The sequence below is a fragment of the Erpetoichthys calabaricus genome, chromosome 11 (genome assembly GCF_900747795.2).
Source record: "Erpetoichthys calabaricus chromosome 11, fErpCal1.3, whole genome shotgun sequence".
Taxonomy (NCBI): domain Eukaryota; kingdom Metazoa; phylum Chordata; class Cladistia; order Polypteriformes; family Polypteridae; genus Erpetoichthys; species Erpetoichthys calabaricus.
The window spans coordinates 47,738,896-47,764,984 of record NC_041404.2 but is presented as its reverse complement, the minus strand read 5'-3'; the positions used below and the strand labels follow the sequence as shown (position 1 = coordinate 47,764,984).

The following is a 26,089-nucleotide window of genomic DNA, read 5'->3' as shown; positions in this document are numbered from 1 at the left end:
CTAAGGGAAGAAACCACCAAAGTTTTAACAATTAGCATGATGACTGCATCACAATGTCTGTATTTGATTGGATAACAGCAAAGAATAGTTTAAAATATGTTACTTGCACAAATGATTGATTACAGAAAAGTGTTGCTCAGTAAATAATGCAGTGCTTAAATCGTTACAAATACTTGTATCTACTATTGTAGAAACGTTAATGTTTCTGATGAACATTAGTATATTATTTGCATTGTAGAAATTAATTATAGTTTAGCCAACATGTTTAACAACAGGGTGTCACAAGGAGTGTGCTATTACTTCACAGACCCAGCATCCTGGGGTTATACTGTGCAAGTGAAGTTTGAATGTTCTCCCCATGTCTACATGGATTTTCATCTGGACGCTAGTTTAGCTCCCACATCTCCAAAGCTGTGTATGTTAGTCTGCTTAAAGATTCTAAACTGGTGTTTGTGTTTGGACATGAGTGGGTGCTGCTCTCTGACACTGTAAGTTTATAGAATAGGCCCTGGTACACTGTGAATTTAAGTAAGAGAATCTGAAAATGTTTGTTATGATCACATTCAGGTATTACATTTTGGGGGCTTGTTTGAATTATTTTTATGGATTTGTTGTACCAATTGGGGTTTACAGTAATCCCTCGCTATATCGCGCTTCGCGGCTTCACTCCATCGCGGATTTTATATGTAAGCATATTTAAATATATATCGCGGAATTTTTGCTGGTTCGCGGATTTCTGCGGACAATGGGTCTTTTAATTTCTGGTACATGCTTCCTCAGTTGGTTTGCCCAGTTGATTTCATACAAGGGACGCTATTGGCAGATGGCTGAGAGGCTACCCAACTTACTTTTGTCTCTCTCTTGCGCTGACTTTCTCTGATCCTGACGTAGGGGGATTGAGCAGGGGGGCTGTTCGCACACCTAGACGATACGGATGCTCGTCTAAAAATGCTGAAAGATTATCTTCACGTTGCTATCTTTTGTGCAGCTGCTTCCTGAAACGACATGCTGCACGGTGCTTCGCATACTTAAAAGCTCGAAGGGCACGTAATAATTTTTGTTTGTCTCTCTCTCTCTCTCTCCCTGCTCCTGACGGAGGGGGTGTGAGCTGCCGCCTTCAACAGCTTTGTGCCGCGATGCTTCGCATACTTAAAAGCCAAACAGCCCTATTGATTTGTTTGCTTTTCTCTATCTCTGTGACATGATCTGCTCCTGACACGCACTCCTTTGAAAAGGAAGATATGTTTGCATTCTTTTAATTGTGAGACGGAATTGTCATCTCTGTCTTGTCATGGAGCACAGTTTAAACTTTTGAAAAAGAGACAAATGTTTGTTTGCAGCGTTTGAATAACGTTCCTGTCTCTCTACAACCTCCTGTGTTTCTGCACAAATCTGTGACCCAAGCATGACAATATAAAAATAACCATATAATCATATGGTTTCTACTTCGCATATTTTCTTATTTCGCGGGTGGCTCTGGAACGCAACCCCCGTGATGGAGGAGGGATTACTGTATATAGTTAAAAGTTCTATTTATGGTATTAATTTGCCCTGAATTCAAGTATATTCAACTTGTCATTTTATATTCTGCTGTTTCTAGCATCATTTTTGTTTTGGTATTGGGCACAGCCACTTTGTGTACTCATTGTTAGGCTACATCTCTTGGTTTCCCAGGGAGCCTTGTGACTGTGATGTTACAATGAAACAGGTTAAAAGATTGGCAAAAATAATGTTTCCTTATCCAAGACTGTGGATAACACAAACTCTCTTGTTTTGAACTCATGCTCTGTACTGTACTATGATTTTTGCTTAACACTTTGGTTTGTCATTTTCAATCTCTTAAAAATTCACAATGTTGATTCTTGCTTGGTTTGTTGACTAGGTCTTTTCTTCAGGTCATTTTATTTTTTTCTACTAGTAATCGCTAGTATAACAACGTTATGATTACCAATTGATTGGGTATATGAAAATAGGTAAACAGTTACCTTAGGTAAAAAGAGTTACATTAGACTAATTCAACTTCTCTTTCAATACATATACTGTACAACAAACACATATCAATGTGAGTTGCAACTGTTAATAGATGTTGTCAGGGTGCACTCTAACTGTTCGTGTGATTTAGGTCAGATGCATGAGGGGAACCCATACATGGAACAGAGAGGAGCTCTGGATGACTAACATAACAATTTGTTTTGTTTTTTTTTCCCAGGTGCAGCCAAAAGCCCAAGGAAAGAGGTGTCACCCAGTAAGGTCTTTGGGGAAGAGGGGACAAAAACTTTGTGACAGAACTGAAATCATTTTTGGTCAGATTGCTCCCAAAGAAGATAAACAGTGGAACAGATCCTTGTGCAAGCAGTTAATTTCTAGCTGCCACATGAAGAAGAGCTTAGCCTTACTAAAACTGATAGCAATTAAAAAAATAGGAAATTTAGGCCCAAACACTAGGGCTATGACCAAGGACAAGTAAGTCAAAAGGCTTATTTGTGAGAGCCGTGCTTTTGATTTATTAAGCAATGGGTTTAGACTGTGTCTATGAGCTGAGATAATTATTTACTTTCTTCTTTCTTACCTATTTGGAAATGATTACAAAAGTTTCTAAACTGGAAATGGATAAACTTTTTAAAAAGATGTCTTAATTCTGTGGCTTTTCACCATCAGACACATAAAATAATTAAATATAGCAATTGACATTATAAAACCTTGCTTTCATACACTATTCCATATCCATTAAACAACATGTCAACAAAAACAGATAAATACTTTTTGATTATACTGAAATATGGCCTAAAAACACATTTACTTATATAATACATACATTATACAATATTGCTAATTTGGAAATGTAACAAAGAATAATGAATAATTATTTTAACCAATTATGTTATGGTACAGCATAAAGTTTTAAAGTTTGCATGTTTTTTCTTTGGCTACTCCAGTTTTCCCCCACATTCCAAAAACTAACTAATTGGGTTAATTGATGATAGTAACTTTATCTGGCATGAGTGAGAATGGGAATGTGTAAAAGTACCAGTCTGTTATAAATGAATGTAATGTCAATGTTTTGCAACTAATGCCATCAGAGTGTCTCTGGCTTTCCTGTAATGGGAAAAATGTCCATAATATGGATAGACTTTTCATTCCTTTTAACTTTCTGCAGTACATTTTTATTTTAAATTAGTTCTAATATTATTATTGTGTGATTCGACAACTCCATTATCTAAAGTGACTTTTAAGCTTAGGATTAAATATTACTGTTTACATACTAGTTTTTTTACAGTTGGGTACAGATTGGTTAAATTAGAGTTTTTACACTGTGTCGGCAGGGGACCCGAATAAGCAAATTTACAATTTTAAAGTATCGTGGCCTAGCCACTAAATTCTGCTGTTTACCTCCATTACTCAACTATTAAATTCTATGAACTTACTTATCAAGAATAGAGTCATAAGAAGCAACAGTATGGCATTAAAGTCAGGAACATTTACAGGATGCTGTGTCAGCATTCTTAAGTGTTCTCATCACCCTAAATTAAGCATATTCCCTATACAGTGAACACAGGAAAATAAGAAATTTAACAAACAAGAGGAAACCATTCAGTCCATCAAGATCTTTTGCTTAGCTAATAGCTAAGCTGTCCCAGTATCTTACCCAGAAACGTCTTAAAGGTTGACAAGATTTCTTCATTCTCTTAGACCTTTCTGCAGCTTTCGACACTATTGATCATGAAATATTGCTGTTGTAGCTTGAGCATCTGGTGAGGGGCTGCTCTTATCTGGATCAGGTCATATCTTACTGGTAGTCACTTTTCAGTGACTTTCAATTCCTCTTTTTCATCCACTATTCCTGTTACATGTGGTGTTCTTCAGGGATCCAAATTTTGGGTCCTATTTTCTATATATCTTCATCCTATAGGAGCTATTCTTCGGAAGTTTAACATTTCTCTTCACTATTATGCTGATGACACATAGATTTATATTTTCTGCTAGAGACTACAGGTTTAATTCTCAGAGTCTATCAGCATGAAAAGTCTTGGGATGCACCTGGACGCTCTCCTCTGCAGAACTTCAAGTATTGCTATGACTTTCTTGTAGCGTAGTAAGAAGAACTGTACACAGTACTCCAGATGTGGTCTAACAAATGCATTATATAGTTTGAGCATAATGTCCCTTGATATATATATTTTCAACAGTTTTTATGATACAACCTAGCATTTATTAGCCTTTGTAATAGCTTAAGCACATTGCTCACATGATGAAAATGTTATTGTGTCAACACAAACCCTTAAATCCTTTTCAGAGGTTGCTTCCATGCCTCCCATCTTGTATTTATAACTGTTGTTCCTTTTGCCCACATATAGCACTTTGCAGTTTTTTTTTTTTTTTACATTAAACTGCATTTTCCAAGTGCCCACCCTGTTCTGAAAATTATCCAACTCCTTTTGAATTGTTTTGCTGATTCCTTAGTGTGTTCTATTCCTCCAATTTTAAAATCATCTGAATATTGCAAAAATATACTAACTATACCATGTCTATGTCATCGATATAAATTATTAAAAAGTAGCAATACAAGGTCTCCTGTTATCTGTACTCTGTCTTCTACCAGTGAACCAACTTTTGATTTTTGCAGGTTACCTCTGATACCAATACTTACAAAATTAACCTTTGGTGTGGGTTTGGATCAAAGACCTTTTTGAAAGATTAAATAAATTATGTTGTATACATTGCTTGTGTCAATTACTGCTCAAACAATTTCAGAGATTGGTTTGGCGAGATCTTCCTGTCATTAATTCATGCTGGCTATTAGTTAGAATATTATTTCCATATAGTCACTTTTCCAATTTATTTCTAATTATAGTTACTATAATTTTGCATGGTACAAAAGTCAGACTCATTGGTGTGTAATTACCAGGGTCCATATATTCTTCTTTCCTAACTTATGCTGTATAAACCACTCTCTGCAATAAGCACTGTAGGAGCTGAATTTGCACCCTGGTTCGAATTGCACTTCGCTTGTGATGCAGGTAACTGTTAAAAGAAGCTCAGCTTTATTATCTACTGGGTTTGTGCTCAAGTTTCATATTTTTATCTTCTGAGCTATTAAGATAATGCATTTTTTAGTTATTTTATAGCAAAAATATACAGTATAAAGCTTAATAGAAAAAGGTTACATTTAATGCATAATCAATGTTGTATTGTAATGCTTAGGCTAAGTTTCCTGTTGATGTACCCAGCTGGATTATAAAAAAAGTAGACCATTGTCTGGCAAACCATGGGAACAGGATAAACTTGCAAAATGTCATGGTCGTAAGCGCTGCTGAAAAAGTCATCCATCCATCCATCATCCAACCCGCTATATCCTAACTACAGGGTCATGGGGGTCAGCTGGAGCCAATCCCAGCCAACACAGGGCGTAAGGCAGGAAACAAACCCCGAGCAGGGCGCCAGCCCACCACAGGGCGCACACAAACACACACACCAAACACACACTAGGGCCAATTTAGGATCGCCAATCCACCCAACATGCATGTCTTTGAACTGTGGGAGGAAACTGGAGTACCCGGAAGAAACCCACGCAGACATGGGGAGAACATGCAAACCTCAAAAAGTCACGTACTCCTAAACTGACAGGACTATCAATCAACCTAGTGGACGGAGTTAATTGTGGTTATTTAAGGTATCAACGTTTGTCATGTCTTGTTAGCAACTGCATGTAACCAATCATGTTAAATGTTTTCTGATTATGTAATGAATATCTTGGAATCCATATTACTAACCGAGAATGCTAAACCGGATGGACGCAGGGACATCCGGCCATGGGCCGTAGCCGCAAAAAGACGTACTGTGCAGGCGCCCCAAGAAATGAGGGGCCGCGAGAGGCGGATGAGGGGCTGCGAGAGGCGGACAAGACCACAGAAAAAAGGAGTCAAAGAAATGAGGCGCCAAGAGCACAGAAAAAAGGAAAAGGCACAGAAAAAAGTAGTCAAAAGCAGGCGCTGCACGAAACCCATTGCACACGAAACTAGCACACAAAAAAAAAAGAAGACACTCGCGCACAACAGCAAGGCACCCCCCCCCCCCCCTACAGGCACCGGACGGGACACACACCAAGAGGGGGATTTAACAAGCCCCTGGAACACAAAAAAAAAAGAACACAAAACCACCCCACACACCCTACAAGCAACGGACGGGACACACACAAAGAGGGGGATTCAACAAGCCCCTGGAACACAAAAAGAAAGAAGACGCTCGCGCAACAAAAATCCTCACACCCCCCCCCCCCCCCCACACACATCAAAAAGAAGTGACACCCAAAGCCACATATCTAAAGGAAACGTCCATATTAAACATACGTCATCTCAACACCTTCACACTAGGCAGCATAGGTGGATCTCCTTACAATAAAGCACTATTAACCGTTCAACTGCAGAAAAGGCTCCATATTAACAGTGAGTGCGATCCTCCTTATTACTTATCCATATTTCGCACGCTGAGGAACAAACAAGACATGAATACACGGTCACGGGTACAAAACGATTCGGATCGGATAACGGGACCAAACACACGAACACGAATGAAACAAGAAAATACATGGCGGCGCATACAACGCGCTTCGGAAACTCCGGGAGAAAAAATGTCTCGGATCAAAAAACGCAAAGCTCAAGTGACCCCGTTACAGAGACGTGCCCAAATGGACAGACACAATGAACGTAGACGCATACAGCGCGCGTCACAAAGTGCTACATTGAAACAAGCACGATTTCAAAAGAAAGAGCTCGCGTCTCAGACATGCAAAAAAGGGAGCGAAGAGAGAATAAATGAACGCAGACGTGTACAACGCGCATATGACCTGCCACAAAACAAGCAAGCAAGACTCCAAAAGCAGAGAACTCAACTGACCGACATACAAAAACGGACAAGGCTCGATACAAACAATGCATGACGTAGAGTGAAATGGACTTTTCGCAAAGCGGAGGCGAATCAATTAAAAGTCAAAAATAGCGCGTCACAAATAATGGACATGCAACAACGCGGCACTCAAACGCCACAAGCAAAACATGCCCGTCGCGGACATCAACACCAGACACCTGCTAAACGCTTACGCCAGTTGGCTGACAACGCCTTCAATAATGAGTCCACTATTGAGGAAAATTCATTGGGATTAATGAATGTCATTTGCAATCATTGTCATTCACTTAACTTCCCAGAAGAAACAACTGGCAATACAAATAATGAATTTACACGTTGTTGTCAAAAGGGGCAGATTAGACTGCCTCCTTTACATTCATATCCTGAATATCTACAGAAGCTTCTAACTAACGATGTGCCTGAAAGTAAAAACTTTATGAACTGCATTAGATCCTACAATAGTTCATTTGCTTTTGCATCTACCGGAGTACATATCAGGCCACCAAAAGGCAATGGCCCATACTGCTTTCGCATATGTGATTAACACAACGCACTATATTATGTCCAAAAAATATTAATGTTAATCACATTAATAACCAGGTCATTTCATTACTTCCTGGAGAGACACGGCTCTTTCTAAGCTCTGACAAAGTTGACTCTTATGACGACAATGAACATCTGAATATACCCTTAGAATATTTGAACACTATTAACCCGGACGGATGACCACAACACAACCTTACACTTAAAAACGGAACAATAATCATGCTATTAAGAAACCTTAACACTAAACAGGGTTTATGCAATGGCACACAGTTAGTCGTCAACACCATGACACACAATGTTATTCAAGCAACAGTTCTTACAGAATCACATGCTAACAATACTGTTCTCATTCCTAGAATTGACCTTACGAGTTCTGACCTAGAATTACCTTTTATATTGAAACGCCGACAGTTCCCCATTAAACCTGCATTTGCCATGACCATCAACAAATCACAAGGACAAACCATGGACAAGGTTGGCATCTACCTCTCTGAACCCGTTTTTGGACACGGACAACTTTATGTTGCCTTCTCACGTGTTCGACGTTCATCTGACGTTAAAGTTAAAGTTATAAATGATCCATGCCAAGGAAGACTCATTCAAAGACAAGACACCATCTTTACTACTAATGTTGTATACAAAGAAATATTCCAATAAAACATTACTCTATGCCAAACACTCTATTTTTTATTTATATAGGCATCATCCAAACCTACACACTATTCTATTTCTAATTCATACATCTCACTCTTTGTCATGCCCCAACGCCAGGGGTTGGCGAGCGAAGCGAGCAGGGGGCGGAGCCCCCTAGTTGTGATCTAATCAATGAATTGTATAAATATAGTGTAGAGGACACTCCTTTCCTTGGTAATGCTTTCTAATAACATATGCTGTGAGTGTTGCGTCTTGTAAGACTTAAGTAATAATTAATAATGATTGATGCTTTCTCCTGCCTATGTTTACTGCCTATATGGGACACCCAGTGGGGGGGGGGGGTGCCCATTAAATTTCTTCCATAGCATCAAGGTCTTATGTACCTGTTTGTAAGACCAAAGGTATTTAGAATTAAAAAGGTATACCAGCAGTATGTGATCTTACCATTATTTTTTCTAGAACTGTTGCTCCAACTGTCCATACAACCAAAGTCCCATCATTGGAGGCAGACAAAAGAAGTTTGGCATCTGTCCAATATAAGAATTGTGTTATCATTCCTTCATGTTCTGAACTGGAGCTGGACAGCCTACCGCTGTCTAAATCCCACCATTTTATTGATCCATCTGTAGACACAAAAAAACAAGTTATATTTAGAAATGCTTTAATATCTGCAATATGTACAGCCAAATAAAGCCTATCCTTCATTGTACTGTATATTTTATTGTTCAATCATTAGCATTTTCAATTGTAGACAATGTTAAATATCACCAAAGAAAGGCATAATTTGAGAGCATACTTATCTCTTTACATACCCGAGCCACCAGTCAGAATCTCCCTTCTTGCTGGATGATAGCCCAGGGCAGTGATGCTACGACAATTGTTGTCTTTAATTGAAAGGTACTTCTGCATTGACATTGTTTTTCAGAATAAGTATTTATTTTTTCTTGTATGTCACAACAACCTAGAAGAAAATACAATAATCTGAGGAAAGTCTTACAATTCTTTAAAGAGTAATCTTATTTAAACAGGATATGTCTAAAATTATGAATAGACAACTTTCCATTAACAAGTCAGTTTAAACCCTATTTGTTTTACTATCGTCTTTCTTTAGTGAAAAATGTTACAATTACAGAGATGTGTTAAAAGGATTTATACAGTTTGAGTCCAGACAAGTTAATTTTCTCTAAGTAACACAGTAAATCAGAGGTGAAGGCTGCATTCATGACTCTGGGGTTTAAACTTCAATGCCTTAGCTAACAGGCTACCCCATTATCCACCACATACCTTCCAGAACAGACAAGTTTAATTTTGATCAATTTAAGTATATAAACTAACATAAAAATTTGAAATTTTCAACACCAATTAGGCTTGTGATTGGCTGCACTCTTTATTCATAAACTCTCACAAATGGACGAATGCTGTAAATAAAGGTAGCCCCATACAGTACATGTATGTGCAAAAGGGAATAGTTTAGTTTATCTTTATTTTTAGGTCAGACTGAATAAGCTTTCACAGAATGTGAGCTGGATATTTTATGAAGCCGTGTATTAGATCATATTACAGAAGCAGAAATAGGTGTGTGCAAACAAAGTGGACTGATTAGTTGCCACTGGCAACCATAGCACATGTAAACGTAGTATTTAAATGTGTGAGCAGCACACAAACCGAAGATAGCTGCTTGGATACAACTCTCAGTGTCTTGTGCTAATACAGTATTAGAATTACCCTTTTAAAAGTATATATTGCATAACAAGGTGCAGCTGCTATTAGCTTAGTTAGGAATCTTGACAAACCTACCGTGTACTAGACATGCAGACTAAATTCCCATTAACCTGTAGCTTGAAAAAACAATCGATTCAAAATAATTTAAACATGTCATTTTTTCCCAAATACTGAACAATAATTAATAAATTCTGGCACTGCATACATGTTCTGCTTACATCTGGAATGAGCACATAGAGATGGAAATCATATATTCTGTCAATAACGTATGGACTTGATTGGAGGTCTGACAGAGTGTTACACCCGTGCAGTAGAATCTTAATGATGGAAAACCGAGAACAAAACTGTGTAAAGACTGCCTGGCTATTATAAAACAGTACAGGTAGTAATAGGCATAGTGGCGCAGTGGTCCCTGTGTGGAGTTTGTATGTCATGTCCATGTCCGTGTGGGCTTCCTACTACAGCCCAAAGGCATGCAGGTTAGGTGAGCTGGAGTTGCTAAACTGCCCCATGTGTGTGTTCACCCTGTGATAGACTGGTGTCCTGCCCAGGGATTTTCTGTGCCTTGTGCCTGATGCTTTCTAGTACTGTATGTGCTTCAGCTTCCCCATGACCATGCTCAGGATAAGTGGATTTAAAATATGGGTGGATTAGATAGTTTTAAAGAAATATAACATCATCCCTTTTAACAGTGAATTACAATGAAATGTCAAGCAAAATGGCACCTTATATTGGTTGGCTGAACAGATTACAATATGCAAGCTTTCAAAGCTATTTAGGTCCCTTCTTCAGGCAAGGGCCTCAGGTGTCTCCAAAGCTTACATATTGTAACCCTTTTAGTTAGCCAATAAAAGGTGTCATCATTTTGCTTGACTTCTCATTGTATCCATAATGGATAACATGGTACAACACCCTACTACTACAAACAGTGAATTACAGAAACTTGAAAGTATGATGTGTATACAAATCAGTAACTTAATCTCACCCTTAGGCACCAATATATCATCTACTTTACATGTTCAAAGCAAACTGAAGAACATATACAGTACAGCAAGTAATAGCACAAAACAAAAAACAGCTCTCCACAGCTACTCACAATTAAGCCTGCACATAAAGCTGGCTGTGGAAGAAGCAGCTAGAACATTCAGTTGATGCCCACTATTTTCAAACCTGCATCATATGCACAGTGAAGTAGGCACAGAGTAACTAGTTATTAAATATCATTATAGGGATGCCTGGGAAGAATTAAGATTTTTCTTTACTGTATTATTTTAAAATAAAATGGATTCAATCAAATTTTGGTGAAGGGTTTAAATATGAATCAATATCCAAACAATCATATTATTAATGTCTGCAGTTATTTGAGCGTGCCAGCTTCCATGATTATAATTTTACAACAAATTACTTGGGGGCTGGTAAGTTATAACAAGAAATGTGCAAATATCCATTAAAATCTTCTATGCTAAAATCCAGCACTATCCAGGTCCCCCAGGCCAACACTATTCAGGATCATCACCTGTTCCTCAGGGCCTGACCTTCAAAACAAATATAAAGCAGGATATACTGTATCTTACACCATTAGACTAAACTATAATGTTGACTAAATGTCCTCCTCCTACTCATCATTATCTATTTACCCTAAACCTGTGACACCACATCTCATAGATGTATAGGTTCATGGGATCATTATTGTATAATGTACAGAGGACAGTGAACATCTTACTTGCATGTGCTAATCAACATGTGACATGTCAAGACTCTACGGTACCATAATTAATGGGTGAAACTATTATAACTGAAAAAAACTTCTGCATTCCTTACCTTCAATAACTACATTAACTCTAAGAATCAGTCTTCCTTACCATAAGCTCAGTATTACTGCCTTTTGCTGTCAAATGACTGAATTGCTTGGTTGTTTAGCCTTGTATCTCAAATGGATGCAGAACCATGTAGGTTAAGCAGTTTTCACTTCTGATCCACCAATGGCTGTGGCTGATGTTGAACATGGGCTCATCTAACCAAAAAAAAACTGAAATTGTACCTCACTCCATGTTTTTTGAGGGCTTAAACTGTGTAATAGCATTATCAATACTTTAATTTCAGGGGGCATTTTAGGCACAGGAAGTCTAGGCATATTGACAAAGTTCAAAAGTTCAATGACATAATGCAATGTGCCCTGCTTTTTCAACATGTTATTCTGTGATGTATGCCAGACTTTCTGAGCATTAAATTGATTGAGAACAACATTAATTGCCGATGGTTACTTATTAATCATGGTCAGCACCGAGTCATTCACTAGATTTTACTGCAATGTTGCACAAATACAGTCATATGAAAAAGTTTGGGAACCCCTCTCAGCCTGCATAATAATTGACTCTACTTTTAACAAAAAAAGATAACAGTGGTATGTCTTTCATTTCGTAGGAACATCTGAATACTGGGGTGTTTTCCGAACAAAGATTTTTAGTGAAGCAGTATTTAGTTGTATGAAATTAAATGAAATGTGAAAAACTGGCTGAGCAAAAATGTGGGTCCCCTTGTAATTTTGCTGATTTGAATGCCTGTCACTGCTCAATGCTGGTTACTGACAACACCAAATTGGTTGGATTAGCTCGTTAAGCCTTGAACTTCATAGACAGGTGTGTCCAATCATGAGATATAAAGGTATTTAAGGTGGTCAATTGCAAGTTGTGCTTCCCTTTGACTCTCCTCTGAAGAGTGACAGCATGGGATCCTCAAAGCAACTCTGAAAAGATCTGAAAACAAAGATTGTTCAGTATCATGGTTTAGGGGAAGGCTACAAAAAGCTATCTCAGAGGTTTCAACTGTAAGGAATGAAGTCAGGAAATGGAAGGCCACATGCACAGTTGCTGTTAAACCCAGCAGGTCTGGCAGGCCAAGAAAAATACAGGAGCACATATGCGCAGGATTGTGAGAATGGTTACAGACAACCCACAGATCACCTCCAAAGACCTGCAAGAACATCTTGCTGCACATGGTGTATCTGTACATCATTCTACAATTCAGCGCAATTTGCACAAAGAACATCTGTATGGCAGGGTGATGAGAAAGAAGTCCTTTCTGTACTCACTCCACAAACAGAGTCGCTTGTTGTATGCAAATGCTCATTTAGACAAGCCAGATTCATTTTGGAACAAAGTGCTTTGGACTGATGAGACAAAAACTGAGTATTTGATCAGAACAAAAAGCGCTTTGCATGGCGGAAGAAGATAAAAGAAGATTCAAAGATAAACACCTGCTACCTACTGTCAAATTTGGTGGAGGTTCCATCATGCTATGGGGCTGTGTGGCTAGTTCAGGGACTTTGGCCCTTGTTAAAGTCGAAGGTTGGATGAATTCAACCCAATATCAACAAATTCTTCAGGATAATGTTCAAGCATCAGTCACAAATTTGAAGTTACGCAGGGGTAGGATATTCTAACAAGACAATGACCCAAAACACAGTTCGAAATCTACAAAGGCATTCATGCAGAGGGAGAAGTACAATGTTCTGGAATGGCCGTCACAGTCCCCTGACTTGAATATCATCGAAAATCTATGGGATGATTTGAAGCAGGCTGTCCATGCTCAACAGCCATCAAATTTAACTGAATTAGAGGGATTTTGTATGAAGAATGGTCAAAAATACCTCCATCCAGAATCCAGACACTCATCAAAGGCTATAGGAGGACAGTGTCTAGAGGCTGTTATATTTGTAAAAGGAGACTCAACTAAGTACTGATGTAATATCTCTGTTGGGGTGCCCAAATTTATGTACCTGTCTAATTTTGTTATGATGCATATTTTCTGTTAATCCAATAAACTTAATGTCACTGCTGAAATACTACCGTTTCCACAAGGCATGTCATATATTAAAAGGAAGTTGCTACTTTGAAAGCTCCGCCAATGATAAACAAAAATCCAAAGAATTAAGAGGAGTTCCCAAAATTTTTTAATATGACTGTATGTTTAATATGAATTCTTTTATAGTACCAACAACAATATAAAGTTCAGGGGGAGCAAATATCTCCAGTCCTTACCTATACCTACTTTCATGGGCAAATCAGAAAATGTCTGGTTGTGTACAGAAAACCTTAGTACCTATTTTATAAGCTGAATGATCAAAAAAGTATGTCCAGCCATTTTTGAGTAATGTGGTAACAAATGGGGCAGAAACGCACCATTTTCCTTTTATTTGTTTGTTCAAAGCCTTAAATGTATCATGCCATTTTTATTATTACAAGTTTGTGGGACAGCATCATGTTGTAAAGCAAATTAGTAATGCAATACTGTGAAAATTTATGAAACACAGTAACTGAATAAATTAGTTGTCCTGCGTAATGTTAAATAACCACAGATGGTTCAGTGTCAAAATATGAAGACTGAAATTATGTAATACAGAGTGCTCCTTTTGACTGGTGGTTATGATATGTCACATGTGATGGTGACAGCCCCAAACTACACATGCTGTGATAAGCTACAAAGAATTACCAGTATCTATAAGAATAGTGTGCTGGATGTATAAGAAATAGCAAAGGGATTAAGAATGCTACAGTGTAACTTCTCGTTATATAACCTAAATCACAACTGTTAACAACAAAATATAACATGGCAGAAGATTCTCAGACCCACGTAATCCAATGCCAGGCCATAGGGGAGCAAAAGGTTATCCTGAAAGCACTGGGCACAAGGCTGGAAATAACCCTGGACTTGGTTCGAGTCCACTGCACTGACCAGTCACAGGGAAAATCTAGAGTGTGCAGAAAAAACTGAGCATCTTGATGAAATCCCAAGCAGATATAGGGAGCAAGCACAAGCTTCATACAAAAATCAGGTGTAGAATTTGAGCCTCTGGAAGCAAGATCTTTAATGCAGCACTAATAAACACTATGCCACTGTGCTAACTTACAACAAAATACACTAAATTTCAAATGCTGTTATGTGAAGCCATTTAAAAAAGTTAACACAGTCTTAATTTTGCTGCAAGTGCAACTGAACAAATCAGCAGTATACTTTGTACAGAATGTACCTTTGCAGATATCAAGTGATATTTAGAGAAATAACAAACAAATAATACCAAGACATATCAAAGTATTCACTCAATAATGTGACTACAGCACAATGTATACATCAATATTACAGTACAGAAAAACAACAGGAAAATTCCTTGGGCAATTTCAGGGGACAAAAGGCATTTTTTGCGGCTTTTCATGCTCACAAAATAAGTACATGAATTAATGAAGCCTACACATTCTCATTAAGATAGTGTGACATGTAAGTTTCAGCTATATGAATATATGCAGAGGAGAGAAAATAAAGTGTAATGAGATTCAAATTATGGATTTTGAGGACAAAGAGGGAACTGCAAGAGGACAGGTTGGGAGCATGCACTGATAAGAGCGCGGTGCCGCACCCAGAAGCCGTGCAATGGATAACATCTCAGCACCACACTAATTTGAATGGAATGGAACAGTGTGAGCTTTTTTACAGTGGCTGGAGTGCCAATCCTGCCACCACCCCCATGTTTCCTTGAAAGTTGATGGACCTGCTTTCAGGGCTGGATGCAGGTTAATGTCATACCCACTATGGATCGATTGCAGGTTAAGGGCCTTGCTGAAGGGCCCAACAGAGTGAAATCACTTCTGGCATTCAGAGGATTCGAAACGCTAATCTTCTAATTGCCAGCGCAGATTCCTTGCCTCAGAGCCACCACTCCTCCCATGAACTGTAAGGAAGATGTTAATAAATAAATATATGATACATTGAATATTTTGCAAGTGGGAAAGAAAAGTAGAAAGCTTCTGGACATCATTCAATGAAAAAAAGGAATAGTTAGGATATATTTTTAGGGAGGTAAGTCCAGAGAGCTGGTTAGAATAAAAAGAGACCAAGATTACAATCAAGGTAAATGTGTTCAGCAAATTTTGAAAATGTGTTGTAATAGTAGACCTGGTTTGGCTGGCATCCTAGCTGAGAAGGACAGTTCCTTACCTGGACAGGAGGCCCTCATAATGGATGGACAGGCTAAGATGGTGGGTGTTTCCTTTCCTGGTCAGAATGACACATCTGTGTCAGCAAGGGGAGCTGCTGGGAGAATGCTCCCCTGTCCCAAGGAGGTTCTGCCTGACCCAATAAAGATTCCTGTGGGCAACATTGCGATATCTGAAGTACTCCCTGGTCTGGCATGAAAAAGGAGCCACTTCACCTCACCCAGGCAAGTTGGAGCCAGTGAATGAGAAAAACAATGTTCTTCTAGGGTAGAGTAGAGGTAAAATAAATATCACTACTGTTGTACAGAGAAGCCTGTTTTGAAGGTATTTCATCAAATAAAGAGTTAATTGAAACTCAGGCCTTGTGTTTAGGGATGTAGGGGTTTGGGACGCCACCACCAGTACTAACACCGGGTGCAGTCAACAAGATTTTCTGGCTATCTGGTTGGCAGGGACCTGCATTTATAAATTTGCTATGGCTAAACACCCAGACAAGCATTTCACTGTGCAAGTCAAAGTGACTCATATTCCAGTTTTGATTGCCAAACCCCAGACAGAACTGCACAGACACAAGTCTTAAGTTCAACTAAACTCTTTATTTGACAAAATACCTTCAAAATGGGCTCCTTTGTACAACAATAATGATATTCTTTGTCTTTATTTTCTTTTTCCTTTACCACTCCAATCCTAGAGGGTTTTGCTTTTCTCTTCCACTCCTGACTCAAACTTGCCAGGGGAGGAATGGAGGAGGATGAAAAGAAAAACAGAAGATTAGAAATATGTTTTTGATTTTTGTGAAAAAAGCAACATATCTGAAGTGTTTCTTCCTGAAACAAAGGTACTTGCCTTATAATAATTTTTTGGACTAGTGCTTGAATTTTGGCCATTTGTGTCTGGGGTTTGGGTTACAAGACAGCTGTTACAGGCCACAATGTTTAGCCCACTTACAAACTTCCATTTACAGACTGAGAAAAAAAAAAGATAAAAATAAAAAAGAAAGAAACAGTCAGTGAACGCTGCCAGCCTATGTTTAGACAGAACACCGCTGGCACTGTATGAATAAATGACTGACTGGTCTCATAAATTAGGCAAATGCTTTTTAGCCTTATGACAATTATGGAAGAATGAGCCTTCATCACAAGATTATCAACAACACTGGTATTAGCATACATTTATGCTGGATATTTAGAAAGAAATTTTACATCCTTACATTTTCTAAACCCACTTTTCAGGGAGGACCAGTACAACATCAGATTCCAATTAATTTTACCAATGCCAAATAGTCAACCACCCATCTATTTTCTTCATTTGCTTAATTCAATATCTAGTACTAATTTAAAATGGAATTATCTGTTTCTGTCTGGCCTGATCCTAGTCCTTCACATTGTCAGTGGTGAGACCACATGGGAGGTCTATGTGACATTTTGGAATGAGCCGGACAGTTATATGTGGGTCATCTGCTCACCAGATACCCTCTGGTGAACACAGGACTGAACCTGGAATCCTTGTTCAAGGTGAGGTTATCTGATTTAATCAGAATTATCACGAGGTTCCTTTGCAGATTGTTCACAGTCAGTCTTCCCTTCACTTAAATTCATTTTCCATGGATAACTCTCTCAAAAGCAAATGTCTCCTGTAAACATAGCAGTAAGATATATTGAAACAGACAACCTCCTCCAGCATGTCAATGCCATGATGTTCTTGTGGATCAAGAGTGCCACCTGTGGTGGTTTGGGCAGGAAGCTAGCATACGTCCCATAGTCCAATGGAAGAAGAATGAAAAGAAGACTCAGGACATGCTGAAGGGACTATCTCACTTATCTGTCTCTCAGATTTACCACAGAGAAGCTGGAAGATGTTATGAAAGACAGGTCGGCTTAGTCAATCCTACTTGATATGTTACAGAGTGAAAGTGAAGTGAGCCATGTGTTTTAAGCATTTTTTTAGCATTTTATTGTATTTATTAAAAGCAAATAACATTTCATATAAGCAAGTCAAATTTCACAAAACTAAGTTCACATCAAATCAACCCCCACCCATTATTTTTATCATTCTGAAAATCAAATAAAATCCTACAAATGAGAATACCCAGTGCAAAATAAATATATATTTTGCTCATAAGCATTTACACATAAAACAGACACATGCTGTGTTACTACAGACTTCAAAGGACAAAGGCAGTTACTTAAGGTATAATGGAAAACACAACTCTATCCACGTGGAACTTTTCCTGTAATTTTTCATCTAAACTTACACTACATAACAACTTTCCCACACATTATTTAATTTCTTGTCACGATAAATTGTTTAGTCATTAAGGGTAACAATAGTCTTTTACATTATCAATCAAAAACAAGAAATAATATTAACTTTTTAAGACTAGCAGACGATTCTAGCTTTACTTTTCAGTTTTGCCAGAAAGACAAATATGTTTGGAAATATTCAGCTAAAGCAGCGTTGCATCATTACTCAACAAACTGATGAGCAGCACAGCCCTACACTTACCTTAGGACATACTCTGACTATTTTATGTTAATAAATCTCATTAGCTAGGAAAATATGTAAAAGAGAAAACTATTAGCAAAAATCTGTCTAACACTTAAAGGTGCACACATTGAAGACAAATCAAGAAAATTTCATCACGCAGCATTTCTAAACAGTGAAATATACTGTGCTTGCAGGAAAAGTGAAGATAAACTGTGTATTGCAAAATACTATGATCTACATGAAAAAGTAATTTCTAGAAAGAATTGTAAAAATTGCTTTGACACTTTATGTAGTTGTTAGGAGTGGATGTCTTAGCAAGCAAGTAGTAATTGCAAAATTGAATATAGCACAGCGCGTTAGTACCTCACTTTTTGTCTGCAGTATCACCCTCAACCTCTGTAAGTAGCAGCATGCCCAAACTGCATGTCTTCAGATGTGAGCCTTAATCACAACCACCGTCAGATCCTTCTGTTTGCTGTTTACCCAAACAACTTTCTGATCTGGTTGGCATAGCAACAACTGAAAGCTAAGTCATTCATAATCATTGCTCAAAGTAAATAAAGCCCAAGAGGCAAACCCTAAGGGCTTTTTGTGCCATTGTTAAACAGTTCTTTGTACAGGAATTTGAAGGCTCCAGTATGTTCTCTATAATTTTAGAGATCTTTTGATTCACAAAAAAGTTCCCGTAAAGATGTCTGATGATTTGAAATGAGCAAATCTATATACAATACGGTGATAGTGAATTAAAAGCTAAAAACTAACATAAAATTGTGCCCACTCATGCTGGGTAGAGAGAACGTTTACACTCTCTTTAACGTGAATTGCACAAGCAAGAAACAAGAACCTAAACATTACATTTTCCTGTGATATATAGCATGTTTGGCATGTGAGCTGGGGAAATGGCATAAACTGATTAAAAATGCTATTTCAATATTAGGAGTCAGGTTGGAATCACTGGAGGAAGTGGTAGAACAGACGGCCAATCAGAAGGCTGCTTATTACCCTGGACAATGACTCTCACCCCCGTATGAGGTTTTGGCTACACAGAGGAGCACATTTAGTAACAGGCACAGACAACTATGCTGCTCTGAACAGCACTATATGAGGTTGTTTCTACTGTCAGCCACCAGGCTTTAAAATGAGTGTCCCCACAACCAACATGGTCTTGTTCCCTGTTGGCTAAAAGGTACCCAGCTGGTCTAGCAGACATCTTAACAGACACTCATGCTATTTGCAATATACTTTAACTGATGTATTGTAGAAATATTTCCCCACCTTGCTGGGGTTCAAATGCCATTTTAAAGTCTATTTTGTTTATTATTTCTATTAGCTTAGCTGATTTTTAGTTTTGTTATGTTTAAGCATCCTTACTTATGTACCATGTGTTTAGTGGGTGGTCCCCAAAGGGCAGGGCCATCTGCCCATCACCATTAAAGGACTACCCTCAGCCTTATAAAGCCATGAACGACCCACAATTCCTTCCAGTTTTCTGAATGTGCTTGTAGTGATGACGAGTGTCTCTTGTGATTTACAGGATATTTTGAGCCTGTGCTCAATTAATTGACCTTGTTTCTTGGATTTCAGATTGGGGATTTTGGGATTTCCTTCTTAGGGCATAGCCTTCAGTGTCTTTTTGCATCTCAGAGCTTACTTTTGTTTAGAGTATTTTTGTGAAAATAAATAATTTCATTTATAAAAATTCAATGTGTCCCTCTTCATTACTAGCCGGGAGTTGATGGTAATTTCCCCATCTGGTGGGCATTTTGAGTCATTGTTGGGATTTTGAGTTGTATCTCTTCAGTTCATAACAGTACTAGTTAGCAACACTCTGTACTGTGAAATTAGCCAGGTTTCCAAAAAAATATTTAGCGCTTCAAATTTTTTTACCGATATAGCTGATGGAAATGCTAATTATCGATAAAATGTTGTACATGTCGACATAATATTTTTCCGTTTAACTTCAGCGCATAAATTCCATATCGATACTTCAGATGTCGCAAAAACTACATTGGAAACACTTTTTGTCGGAAAAAAGGGCCTTAGCGCAAATAAATGTGTCACATTTTCATCACATGCAATCAAAACGAGAATGGCGGAGCGGTTCGCATGGTCTGATGAAGAGTTTTTTTTTTTGATTAAACGTCGTTATTTTGTATTAATTCAAATTTCAGTTTTAATTAAAAACCTTAAGGGAAGCAGGTTACAGTACTAATTCAGTTGTTATCGCACTGAGAAGGGATGTTGAAAGGTAGGCTCTCCTGTACAGATCCGATGCTGCAAACACAGCTGCATCATGGGCACTTCCAGGAGTGCCAACGCAAATGTCTCGTATCATGCACCTGTCATCAACAAGGGCCTGGAGAATAATAGATGGCCACCCTTTGCGATTAATGTAATCGTGGTAGCCTTCCGTCGGGGGAAGAATAGGCACATGCGTGCCATCCAGCGCACCGTAAATCTGTGGTACAAGATGCACCAAGGAATTGCGGTATGCAATTTCATTGGCCTCTGCTACAGTCGGAAGTCTGATATAACGCCGCATTAATTTTTCTTTAATAGCAGTGCACACAGCATATACACATCGATGGACGGTAGTTTTACTAACCCCGAAAGTTTCTCCAACTACTCTATACAGTACTCAGCGCAGGTTGCCATCTTGTAAAGGGCGATGGCAATCCGCTTTTGGGTTGGAACCGGTGGTCGGTGGCAACCTGTGATGGGCGCAATATCAGGATTGATGAATCCACACAACATCTCAAACGTCGGCCGTGTCATTATAAAATGTTGCAGCCAGAGATTTTCTGTGAAGTGTCTCTCCACCACCTCCTCCCAGAAGGTCTTATTCCGTCGTCTCTCCCATACCCGTGGGTTTCGTCGCACTGGGGTACTTTCTTCGAGCTCTAGGGCTATCAGACAAGCAACTGCTTCATTCCACTGTCGTCTTCAGATATTATGTACAATTCCAATTATTTGTGTAACTGAAATAACATTAAGCTGGCAAATTTCAAAAAACTGTCTGAATAATCTCTCCATTTCTTTGTTTAGTGGAGGGGGTGTAACGTGGAAAACAAAAGGTAGATAATTTGCGACATACACAAAATTATGTATGGAAACGGCTCAAGGGCAGATTTTTTTTGCGATACAACAAAACTTATGCGACAGTTCGTTTTGGGGGGGGGGGGGTGACGTCATCACGCACACCATTTTATCGATAAAAAGCCAGTTTGATGGAAACAGGCTGGAGACAGCAAATTTCGCACATTTTTTTTACGTATATTCTGTTTGTCGATAACAAAACGTCGCAAAAAACTGGATGGAAACTTAGCTATTGTAACTGCTACATATGTGTAGTTCTAATCACTTTGCACTTTATAAATACATAAAAACTGTGTTAATGTACTTATTGATAATTCTTGTTAAATATGTATTTGTACCTGGTTAGCATACTAAAGATTATTATAATATTTGTTATATATATATTTGTGTCTTTTTGGTTAGGATTAATAAAGTTTCTATAATCCAATTTATAACATGCAAATTCAAAATGGGTACTGCTGCAGCCAAACATGGCAGCACTGAGCACAAGGTACAAAAAAACCCTGAACAGGGAACCAATCTTTTACAGGCCACATTGTAAATCCACTCTCTATATATAATATAAGCAGGAAACAAAAAAAACATAATCATAACATAACCAAGATAAAAAGGTATATGTATAGTATTACACATAACACATTTTAATAGTATTCTTTAAAACACAAGTATTACTTTATCACCTATAGAATGAACAAAACATAATAATTACTGTCTCTTAAAAAGAATGTTTGGTTAGCAGTTAAAATGACCATAAATGTCACAAAGTAAAATTTATTACTCTTAAGTATGTGTTTTAGATACCTACACAAACAGTGTAAAGCACAGCACAGGAGGAACAGTGCAAAAAAAAATGACTACTACCAGGTACAGTTTTCATAATAATAATAACAACTGATTTTATTCATATAGCACCTTTCTCATGATAAGTTAATCTTCAGAGATGTCCAATATTAAGTCATCATAAGCATGGGTTGACCAATTGTGAAGAAGGCATTGGTGAACACCCGATTAAAAATGTTTAACAGTTCTTTCTAAATAAAATGTTCTACTTTTAGCATTACTAAAGAAACTGACATATAAAATCTATGGATATGTATCATAGAGAGAGTCTAAGTAGACTCTTGTACTTTGGGTTAATTATACATCTTATCATTTTTACAATAAAAATATAAACAATCTTCCCCTAAAAAATAGGACAACACAGGTTGTAAACATTACAGTACACTTCAAGAAGACCAAAACGGTTAAATAATGGCGAGCATCTTTTGTTTCATGTTGTTACTTAGTTATACCTCAAAAAAAAAAAAAAGTGATATACAATATGAATTAAATTTACGGAAATCTTATTTATATGTAAATTTTGCTGAGGAATTTTCCCTTAAAATTAGGTTTGTTTACCTTGCATCCTATTCCTAGCTTAGAAATACATACAGTATATGCACACACATGCATACGCTCGCTCTACAACAAAAGACAAAACACTCAAACATCAGAGAAAAATACCAATTAGCTTGACTTCAAATGTTGATTTAAATTCTTAAATTGAACAGCAGAAAAGGCACAGGAAGGCAGCAAATCATCCAAATTCACATCTCTAATACAAAAGGATAAATGGTGAGTTTCTTGTCTGAGGCTGAGGTCTTGGCTCTCCAGTTTTGTCCAGGAGGCTTGGTTTGTAATTGAAAGACAAATCATAGATGGTTCATGAACTCTAACTGAACAAATATTAGATATTTAGATAGACAAACAACAAACAGAAGGGTGTGTTAGTTGCTCTTCTTTTCATCTTATTCAAATATTTGTTTACAAAAATTATAAATAACTTAATTAAATGAACGGCATAGTTATCCCAGAGGTGTATTGTTTGACGACTTTGATTATGAACATAACATTTATACTGTAAATAACAAGAAGTTGTTTTGGGAATGTTTAAAGCAGGTAATGGAAATTGAGAAATATTACAGTATTAAAAAAAATATACACCATATATACTGTGTGTATATATAAAAAAATCTCAAATGTAAGATTTTTAAAACAAGAAAATGTTGTTTGTTCTAATGCTCTTGAATACAATAACATACTTCAAAATTTGTTTAAAACACCTCATTAATAATTTAGATGTTCCTACATATACAGTAACAGCACTTTAAAACTTGTTATCAGTGAATACACAGAAATCTTAGAATCATATAAACATATTCTGGTTTACAGCTATTTATTATCTAGAGATGTAGCTTTAGCAGTAAGGATGTCATCTTGCCTGAAGAAGGGGCCTGAGTTGCCTCGAAAGCTTGCATATTGTAATCTTTCTAGTTAGCCAATAAAAGGTGTCATTTTGCTTGGCTTTTCTCTACAGTAAGGATGTCGAAATCCTCTATTAATAGCACTCTTTCTTGTGAATAAAGCAGTAGATGGTGCAGTTCTGCTTAATTCTTAGTTTTTTTAATGTTGTGTTATACTTTGAACAAACTAGGACTAGAACTACTGTATATGAAGCATATTCAAAATGAAGGTTCAAGAAAGAATATCCCAAATTCATATGAAATTTCAGAAAATTATTGTGATTATGTAGGATTAGAATAAAAAGGTTAGTATAATTGGATTAATAAAAAGTTCCTTTTACGGTATTTATTTATTTATTTATTTATGGATGACTTCTGCAATGCAGGCCACAGAGGTTTCAGCACTGTAAACATAATACAGGAATAAATATGGATTTGTCTTAATTACTTTGAAATGTTTAATAAAGTTATAACAGAATGTTGATCCTAGTAGCTTTGTGTTCCCTAATTTTAAAGTAAAAAATTCAAATTCAGATTCATTTTCAAGATTTTTTAAATTAATATTAACTTGGCAACATTTTTATAAAGTTATAGATACACAGGAAAGACTATTCTTAATACTTGTTGGATCACCACAAAAGTCTGAATCTTTTTTATTTTCTATAACTACTATAACAGATGTTTGAACTATTTTCTTACAATGCCATAAAGATATTAGGCATAATTTTTGATCCCATCTGCAGTGACTGGTAGTGTTTGCAAACCTTTTCATTGTTTCCATGAAAGCTAACATTTATTAGCCTCATCTATTGACTCTTCTTTATTCACTGATCATTGCTCTTCCAGACTCTCGGTTCACGTCACTGTCCTTTCTTATCTGCTGTGTAGCTCAGGAATAGAGCAAATGACAATAGCATAACCCACCATTCTGTCCTCAGATGGTGCTGCCACTAAACCTCCATCTCCTGTTTTTTCAAGATTCCCTGCAAAACTAAATGAGACCAAACAGAAATATAAAAAGCTCTCCTTGTCTGTTAATGATTTTTGCAGAGGACTGCTTCAAGCATAGGTGAGTATGGCGGAAGAAATCTCCATCCTGTTGAGACTACTGAAATCTAAATGTATGATTCTGTTATATGTGGCGTGTTGGTTAAATACTACCTTTTTAGCTATCAGCTGGACTGGCAGTTAAGCAACAGGTTGCTTTTCCTGAATTTAGTTCTTTTTTGGCATTGTGTAATGCAGATGGCTAACTTGATCAGGAGTCCTTAAACTCTACAGAAATAATGTGCACACCTATACATCATTGCCTTTTGTTTTTGTAAGAATATTAATTCACATCTCTGAATTCTTCTGGAAATTGACTTGTGCACCCAAATATATACTGATGTATCTGTTCTGCAGTATATTAGCCTGGAGCTTTTGTGATTGAGCAAGGACTATCAAAGAGTAGCTAGTAGGAAACTGTTAACCAGAGTGTTAAAACAGAAAGAAGCAAATGACTTATACAAGTGTCATGCAGCTTGAGAAAATATTATTTTCTGCATATAAGAAGCAGAATTAAGAAGAAAAAAAGTAGGTCTTATATTTAAACATGACTTGAAGTGGGCATTATATTTTTAAAGGTTCCACAGAGTTGTGAAACTACAAAAAGATGTTAAAAGTAGCTTGACTGCTTCAATTATGGACTGCAAATGCTATATATTAATTATTAAGTACACAGCAGAGTGCAAAAGATGATGCAGTTTAAAATGTGTGTTAAAAAAAAATAAATAGGTGACACAAAGAGAGAAACCTGATGTACAACTGCATTATTAATTGATACAATTGTATTATTTTTTCAAAATGCATTTAACTTATGGTGAAAATGAAATTAATGTAAAATAAGAGTACAAGCATTTTGATTTGGTTTAACGATCAAGGAGCCTATGGTGTCTTGAACTACCTGTTGGGCAGACGCAGTTTGTGAGCCTTCAAGGACTGTCTCCTGTGTGGATGTGAGCAACACTGGAGCACCACTGGGAACAGTACTGTTACCTTTTCTCCTCACCCTGTGTACCTTAGACTAGAAATATAACACCAGGTCATGTCATTTGCAGAAACTTTCAGATGAATCTGAACTAATGGGGTGTATTGATATGGGGGAATATAAGAGTTAGGTGGTGTTTTGACTTGTAGGGTCCTGTGGTGGCCCTATTTTCCCCTTTATACTCTTTATTGTGTACTCTTTAAGGAGTACTGAACCAAGCTGCATACAGTTGTCTTCACCATGGAGAAATTGCAAGAGAGAGAGTTCTGGTCTTATCTTAATGGCAAGATGCTGAAAGAGAAAGAGGTAAAGGCGGGCTGACCAACTTTATACCACTCTTATCACAAATCATGAACCAATGAGCTGCTTCAGTAAAGAAT

At 37.4% G+C, this 26,089-nt stretch overlaps 1 protein-coding gene across 2 annotated transcripts in view; it reads right to left on the bottom strand.

Annotated features, from left to right (window-relative positions):
• Positions 1–18,741, bottom strand: part of LOC114660396 (uncharacterized) — an 81,524-nt gene extending 62,783 nt beyond the window's left edge. Inside the window, exons 1-3 of one of the 2 annotated variants that reach the window (XM_028813074.2) lie at positions 18,666–18,741; positions 8,916–9,064; positions 8,548–8,726 (exon numbers count right to left, since the gene is read on the bottom strand). In XM_028813074.2, the coding sequence (XP_028668907.2) occupies positions 8,548–8,726; positions 8,916–9,018 (282 nt within the window). In that variant the 5' untranslated portion in view covers positions 9,019–9,064; positions 18,666–18,741. Of the gene's footprint in view, positions 1–8,547; positions 8,727–8,915; positions 9,065–9,900; positions 10,264–18,665 lie in introns of those variants that run through there. The other variant, XM_051934212.1, reaches the window with a different exon arrangement.
• Between the last annotated feature and the right edge of the window lie 7,348 nt (positions 18,742–26,089).